Below are 8,149 nucleotides of genomic sequence, written 5' to 3'. Positions count from 1 at the left end.
ATTTATATGTGCATGTCCATTGTGCATTATACATTGTGCATCGATATATCAATACTTAGTATCGATACACCCATCCCTATTAGCAACATAACACCGTGCCCTAACTACACGCGATGCACCGCGAAACGCGATAAAAGGAATCTTTTCCATGTTAGTCAGAGTTTTTGTCCTAACCAGCCGCGACACGTGAAGTTTCTAATTTAGAAACTGTTTCTATTTCTACGACGTCACGGCTGGAACAACACCATACAAACTATGACAATGATAATCTCAGGTACTGATTATGTGCTTTATTCAGTGTTAAAAGTGTCTAATGTGAGTTTGAATTTTATTTAGTATAGCCATACTGAAAGCAACAACAGATAGTTTACCTCAGATCCTGAAAATAAATGCCCACGTGCCCTCTCAGACTTTTGAGCCAAGTGGATTTTAATGCTGCTTCCAAAAGACAAAAAATAGTAGAATAATATTTTTTATATTTGATGCGATCTCACCGGCACAGCGCGGAGCCAGAGACAGTGCTGCGTATTATAAACCAATCACACATGATTCCGTTGACTTTATGAATGCAGCAGCCAATCAGAGGCATTCAAATGAGTCATTGCTGAAACACCCGTGTTTTGTTCAGTGCCCACGCTCACTCGCTGACTCTCATCAGAAACAACAAATGCAGATGTGCGTAAGAATGTAAGTAAGAGATTCATTTCACAGTGTAAACAGCTTCAGTGATTATGGGTGTGTTCACACTTGTCATGTTTGGTTCGATTAAAACGAACCATATATCATTCGAACCACACCAGAGTTCGTTTGGAAGCGGACCGAGACTGCTAAAAATATGAACCAAAAACAGGAAGTAATGACAAGATGCGACTCTATGCCACATGATTTGACGACGCGGAACGAGCAGTGTATCCAAAACAAAATGAGCAGAGGGCAAACGAGGAGGTAAAGTGCCTTTTATGAGCTCTCTGTAAGTTCGCAGGTGGTGAAAATAAAATCATAAGTACACGCAGCAATGAGCGTGCTTAGTCCAGCAGACAGCATTAGCTGTGTTCAACTTAAAGCGGCTGAGCAGAGCGATCGGTGAATGGGTGCTTTGATGTCAAACACAGATCGGCCTGCGCAGCGCCGCTTTAAGTCGAACACAGCTTTTGTTTGGGGTGTTTGCCGGAGGGCTCCTGTTCCTGAGTTTAGCCCACGGAGGGCTCCTGTTCCTGAGTTTAGTCTAGAGAGAGCTCCAATCCCCGAGTTTAGCCCAGAGAGTGTCCCAGTCTCCGAGTTTAGCCCAGAGATGGCTCCAGTCCCCGAGTTTAGCCCAGAGATGGCTTCAGTCCCCAAGTTTAGCCCAGAGAGGGCTCCATTTCCCGAGTTTAGCCCAGAGAGGGCTCCAGTCCTGCGTTTCCCTGCCTGACACACTGTGACATTATTTTATAGTTGACATGTATAATAACTTTTTTAGAAAACAGAAATGAGACTGCAGTCAGGAAATTCAAGTCAGAGATGCAAGAAAGTAAAGAGAGAATTGAAAGGAAGTCAAGGTATGAAGTTTAATCTGTGGAGTGAAGAAAGGATGAGAAGAGAAAAATGTAGATGCATAAATTGTAAAGTTTTAAAATATGGACACAGTTAAAGATTGTTTAAAGTGTTTATAGTGCATATATTTTAAAAATATATATACATATATTTTTACATATGGTTACCATTTTAAATGTTCTTATTTTTTTGCCAGTTTGTTGTTGCTTGTGTTATAGTCACATCTTTAATATAGAGTTCATTTTTATCAATATTCTGATTTCTTAATATTCTGATATTCAGATTTCATCAAATTTAATGTCAACACAACATGTTCCATCAGGTGTTTGAAATTTCACACATTTTACAATTAAGATTAAGATTTAATTTATTTTACTCATAACCTGTAGGTTATATATTTTGGGGTTTGTTTAATATGTGGTTACATTTGTTTGTCTGATAATATGTGTTAATAAATCATGTGTTTTTAATTAAGATGCAGAATAAGTTTGAGCAACCGTGTGTGAAAACCTTGTGAAGACTTACAGAAAATGTTTGACCTCTGTCATTGCCAACAAAGTGTATATAACAAAGTATTGAGATGAAATTTTGTTATTGACCAAATACTTATTTTCCACCATAATTTGCAAATAAATTCTTTAAAAATCCTACAATGTGATTTTCTGGATTTTTTTTCTCATTTTGTCTCTCATAGTTGAGGTATACCTATGATGAAAATTACAGGCCTCTCTCATCTTTTTAAGTGGGAGAACTTGCACAATTGGTGGCTGACTAAATACTTTTTTGCCCCACTGTATAAGGGATGGCCCACTTTACCTGAAAAGAAAATTGTCTGGAGTACATGATCTCAAAATGTTTATTGGTATATACCTTGCAAATATTGACTAAAAGCACAACTAGTAACTATTTTAAAAGACTCTTTTCTTGAGCACGGTCAATCTGTTTCAGTGGATGTGTTTTCCAGTTTTGAAGTTCAGCTTCTCCATCTTGACTGGAATGGTCCTGTTTTATTGGGGGTGATTTACCGTCACTCTCACTCAGCAAAGGACTTCATACAGCAACTTACTGAATTTATCGGCAATATTGCCATAAAGTACGACCGCTTTTTATTAGTGGGCGATTTTAACATCCATGTATGCTGTCAGTCAAACCCTTTATCGGAGGAGTTTCTCAATCTTATTGACTCTTTTAGTGTGGTTCAGTGGATAAAGGACTCCACTCATGTTCAGGGCCATATTTTAGATCTTGTACTCTCTCATGGGTTTGCCGTTTCTGATATTGAGATATCCGATTTCCTGCTCTCTGACCGTAAACCGATTTTATTTTCTATGTCTCTTCCTAATTTTTCTAATTTTTCTAAGAATGCTGTAACGTTGTCTCGGTCCTATTCTTCTAAGTTTGGGTCAAATTTTAATCAGTGTTTTATGGAGTCTTGTTCTCATCTATCTCTGGATCTAGCACTACCTGACCTGGATGCTGACCAACATCTAAGTCTTCTAAATTCTGCCTGGCTGGATGTTTTAGATGTCACTGCTCCGCTCAAGCCTTATAAGCACAAATCTAAATCTGTTCTGTGGCAAAATTCTGATACTCGACTCTTACGACAAGCTTGTAGAAAGGCCGAGCGCAAATGGAAAAAGGATAAATTACATATTTCAGTTCAGTTGTTTAAAGACTTATCAGCTTATCAGTCTGCTGCTAAGGCTACTTATAATAAAAAAAAATAAAAAAATTTAAAAAACATTCTACTCCTAAAGTTCTGTTTTCAGTTATTAATTCTGTTGTTAATCCTTCTGTTAACACAGTGCCTGTTACCTCCGATGCTCTATGTGAAAGATTCTTGAGACACTTCATTGATAAAATCTCTAATTTGAGACCCAAAGTCTGGCCACATTGAACCCCCTCCTGCATCCTGTTTCTTGGGATGTTTTTGAACTAATTTCCTTACAATCACTCAAAGACATAATTGCTAATATTAAACCATATTTTTGTCCTTATGACTGTTGTTAATCCTTCTGTTAACACAGTGCCTGTTACCTCCGATGCTCTATGTGAAAGATTCTTGAGACACTTCATTGATAAAATCTCTAATTTGAGACCCAAAGTCTGGCCACATTGAACCCCCTCCTGCATCCTGTTTCTTGGGATGTTTTTGAACTAATTAGTGTCATAATTGCTAATATTAAACCATATTTTTGTCCTTATGACATTATACATCCTACATTTTTTTTTTTTATTAATTGCTGACACTGTCGGACCAGGTTTGGTGTCTTTCTTCAATAAGTGCCTTTTAACTGGCTCTGTTCCTGCTACTCTTAAAGTGGCTACTGTCACGCCGCTTTTCAAGAAGCCTTCACTAGATCCTTCTATTCTGAATAACTTCCGTCCCATTTCTGTTTTACCATTTATTTCAAAGGTTTTAGAAAAAATTGTGTTTGACCAACTGCAGTTTTTTCTAAATCTTAATTGTATTACTGAACTTTTTCAATCTGGTTTTAAATCTGCTCATAGTACTGAAACAACCCTTCTCAGAGTGTTAAACGATATCCTTTTAGCTACCGACTCTGGTGATTCTGTGGTCCTGGTTCTTTTAGATTTATCAGCAGCATTTGACACTGTGGACCACTCTATTTTGATATCTAGATTAGAGTCAGACGTGGGCCTAAAAGGTACGGTCCTTAAGTGGTTTCAGTCATTTTTATCCAACAGAAATGTTTTTGTCAAACTAGGTAACTTCTCTTCCTCTGTTGCTCCTCTCACCTGTGGCCTCCCTCAAGGCTCGATATTGGCGCCCTCCCTTTTTTCCCTGTACATGCTTCCTCTGGGTTCCATTCTAAGAAGGCATGGGGTGTCTTTTCATTTCTACACTGACGATACCCATATTTATTTACCTATTAAGAGAAATTATCCTTCAGCACTTAGTACTTTACTAAGGTGCTTAGACGAGGTCAAAATCTGCCTAGCTCAACATTTGTTAACGTTAAATGAAGATAAAACAGGGGTGGTTGTTTCAGTCCTACTGATCATTCTCAGGCTACCAGCCTAGATCTGGGCAGCTTATCGGCCTTCAGATCTTCTCGTGTGCGAAATCTGGGTGTCCTTCTTGATGAGTCATTAAAATTGGACAAACATATCTCTTCTGTAATTGGTTCCAGTTTTTACCAACTCCGCTTGCTGTCTAAAATAAAACACTTTTTAAATGATACGACGTTAGAGATGGCTGTCCACGCTTTTATTACTTCACGATTAGATTACTGCAACTCACTATATTGCGGTATTTCAAAGTCACAAATTACTCGCCTACAATTGGTCCAAAAAGCTGCTGCTAGATTTCTTCAAAATAGTCGCACATGTGACCACATCACCCCTATACTGAAGGCCCTCCATTGGCTGCCTATTCAATTAAGAATCGATTTTAAAGTTATCTTACTGGTGAATAAATCTTTACATAACCAAGCCCCTAGTTATCTCTCAGAGCTGTTGCACTTTTATACTCCCCCTAGAAGTCTAAGATCCAGTGATCAGAATCTCCTTTTAGTTCCTCAGTCCAGACTAAAACGCAGAGGAGATCGAGCTTTTTCTGTGGTTGGGCCTCGGTTATGGAACAATCTGCCACTTGAGATTATAGTGGCACCTTCCCTATCCATTTGAAGTCTTTTAAAAACACACTTGTTTGATCTGGCCTATTAATATCCCATTCTTATTACATTTTATTATGGTCTTGTTCATCTGTCATTACTTTGGTTTTAAATTCATATGTTTTATTCTTTCTGTTTTATGTGTTTATGGTTTGATTTTAATGTACAGCACTTTTGTCAGTCTTGTGGCTGTTTTAAATGTGCTTGAACTTGAACTTGAACAACTTCATATGTGAAAAATGTCGACATATGAAAGAAAACTGTATTTTGATGGGGCAAATATTTATCAAAACTATCCTCATACATTTTCTACTGTGGGAGAATAGATTGGATGGTTGTTGGTTTGCTAACTGCTGTGATCTCATGTGAGTGACAGGCTACTGGAGGAATTATTAAGTTATTGTTATATTATAGAGGTGTTGTTTTTAACGAAAGGAAGTTAATGTTTTTGATTAAAAAAAAGATGTGCATGGATAAATCATTTGTATTAAACACTGCAGCATTCCATAAAATAGTAAGAATTGTATTGATGTGTGTGTGTGTGGGTTTTCAGGTGGCAGGCTGAAGAAGGACTTGAGTTATTACTTGAGTCAGCGCTTTCAGAAGGGATCGGCAGATCAGCGTCTGCAGGAGAGCATCAGAAACAACCTGCACCGCCACAGCGCTCCCTGTGAGTCCAGCAGAAACACACACCACAACACTCATGCTGGCGCCAGAAAGCTCGGCTAGACAGTCTGAAGTGCTTTTGAAAGATTGGAGGCCATCGTTGTAAGAGTAAACAGGTCAGGAGCGAACTAGTACTTAAGATCACCTGACATAATTTCTGAGATAGCTTCATTTCCCTTTCGATACTTCACTCGTACTGCGTCTTGCTAGACGCATATGGGAAAAAAGACCTTTTTTCTCCTGAACTGAAGCCTATTTCATTCACGCAGTGAAACTGCACGACCATTGGTTCGTGCAGGGCTTTAAAAACGAACCAATGGCGCGGCAGTGGAGCTGCATGAGCCTATGGCGACGAAGCCCGCCAGAATGGGCGGGGCATCTGGCTATATAAGCGGGCGTTTTTTTCTCCTTCAGCGACGACTCTACGTCTCAAGCTGATCCGAAGCCGCTCGCCGTTGACACGCCTTCGCAGCTGGAATCGGGACCTCTCAGCTCGGCTGACCTGCTTCTCCAGCGACGCAGCAGTTCCGGTCCGGTTCCCCTGCCGCCATCCGGCGACTTCAAGAGCTTCTAAAAGAGCAGCGGCGTTGTTGCAAATGCCACGCCATTATTGCGGTTTGTGCGGGTTACCCCTGCACGCAGATGTCGGCCACACAGAGTGCATTTCCTGCTTGGGGAAATCCCATGCGGAAGCTGCGCTCACGGGAGCTAATTGCTCTCATTGTGAGAGTTTTAGTCTCGCCTCTTTCCGCTCATGGATCGCTTTCTATTTAGAGAGCGACTCCGCCCCCCGCGCCCTCCCTTTTTCTTCCTCCCAGGGACCTGTGAGGAAAAAACAGCGGGGCAAATGGGTCGAGCGATCGGCCACGAGCGCGCTCACGCCGGCCCAGATCCCACGTGCCTCACTCTCGCTGCAGAGAGAGTTTTCACCTGTCCTTTTCTCCCGGTCTGTGAACCATCCCTATGGCCACGCCCTGTTTCATCCAACGGGAGTTCTTCCAGGGGGTCAGGGCCGATACACAGGCCTGACTCACCCTGATATGCAGGCGTCCGTGATGCCACGCATGGAATGGAACCCATGGTTTCAACCAGCGCTGAAGGGGGCGCATACGCTGCAGACCCAACTGTAACACTGGAGATGAAGGACGCGGATAAGATCCCCTTCCTCGATGCTCCTGTCTCCCCCAAGAGCCTTTTCGGCCCAGCAGTCGAAGGGTTTGCTGAACGCTTCACGGAGGCACAGAAACCATCCCAGGTTATGCGACATTTCCTGCCTAAGTGCTCCAGCTCCGCTGCCATCTCAGCTCGCCCAAAATCTGCGCCGACTCAGCAGCCTGCGAAACCAGCGCCTGCCACCCCCGCTGTCCAGCCCGCTAAAGCGCAGCAGACGCGGGGACGCTCTCGCTTGGCCAGACGCTACCCTCCTCCTAAGCGCCAGGGACCCCGACCCAAGATTGCGTTGGACGGGTCAGATCTCGCCATGGCCGGACCGCCCCTCAAGCAGCCTCTCTTACACATCATGACACCCCGTTCAGCTCCGGGTACAGAGGGAAATGTGTTTTGTGCAAACAACGGGCCTGTTCATGCTCCCAAGCAAGACCCCCGTGCTTCAGTGGCGTGGTCCCCACCTCTGTGCAGAGCAAGGACGCCCATGTTCTGCGCTCAGAGGTGATGAATTTGCTGGCAAAAGGAGCCGTGGAAAGGGTTCCTCCAGCCCAGAATGAGTCAGGCCTTTACAGCCGTTACTTCCTCATCCCCAAAAGAGATGGTGGCCTCCAGCCCATCCTCGATCTCAGACACCTGAATCGCGCCCTCATAAGAAGGTCGTTCAGGATGATTACACTGAAACAGATCCTCGCGCAAAGTTCCTCGAGAGACTGGTTCTTTTCCCTGGACCTGAAGGATGCATACTTTCACATCCAGATAGCCCCTCGTCACAGGCCATTCTTGAGATTCGCCTTCAAGGGTGTGGCTTATCAATATACGGTCCTTCCCTTCGGGCTGTCCCTGGCCCCCCGCACTTCGGAGGTGGCCCCCCACCTCCGAAGTGCATGGATGCGGCTCTCTCCCCTCTGAGACAGATGGGAGTCCGTATTATCAATTACCTCGACGACTGGCTCGTCCTGGCCCAGTCGGAGGCAGAACTAATATCTCACAGAGCCCTCCTCCTCAGCCAACTGGAGTGCCTGGGACTCAGGGTCAGTTTTGCCAAGAGCTCATTGCTTCCAAGCCAACAAATCTCGTTCCTGGGAACAATCTTCGACTCAGCTCAAATGAAAGCTGTAGTCACGCCAGAACGAGCTCTGGCCATA

General features: G+C 43.2%; 1 protein-coding gene across 1 annotated transcript in view; it reads left to right on the top strand.

The window, feature by feature from the left end:
- Positions 1 to 8,149, top strand: part of magi1a (membrane associated guanylate kinase, WW and PDZ domain containing 1a) — a 150,506-nt gene that overhangs the window by 37,350 nt on the left and 105,007 nt on the right. Inside the window, exon 2 of the mRNA XM_016250642.1 lies at positions 5,725 to 5,841. Coding sequence (XP_016106128.1) covers positions 5,725 to 5,841 — 117 coding nt within the window. The remainder of the gene's footprint in view (positions 1 to 5,724; positions 5,842 to 8,149) is intronic.

Source organism: Sinocyclocheilus grahami, unplaced genomic scaffold, assembly GCF_001515645.1.
Source record: "Sinocyclocheilus grahami isolate Dianchi unplaced genomic scaffold, SAMN03320097.WGS_v1.1 scaffold1000.1, whole genome shotgun sequence".
Lineage (NCBI taxonomy): Eukaryota > Metazoa > Chordata > Actinopteri > Cypriniformes > Cyprinidae > Sinocyclocheilus > Sinocyclocheilus grahami.
This window is presented reverse-complemented; position numbering and strand designations above follow the sequence as displayed.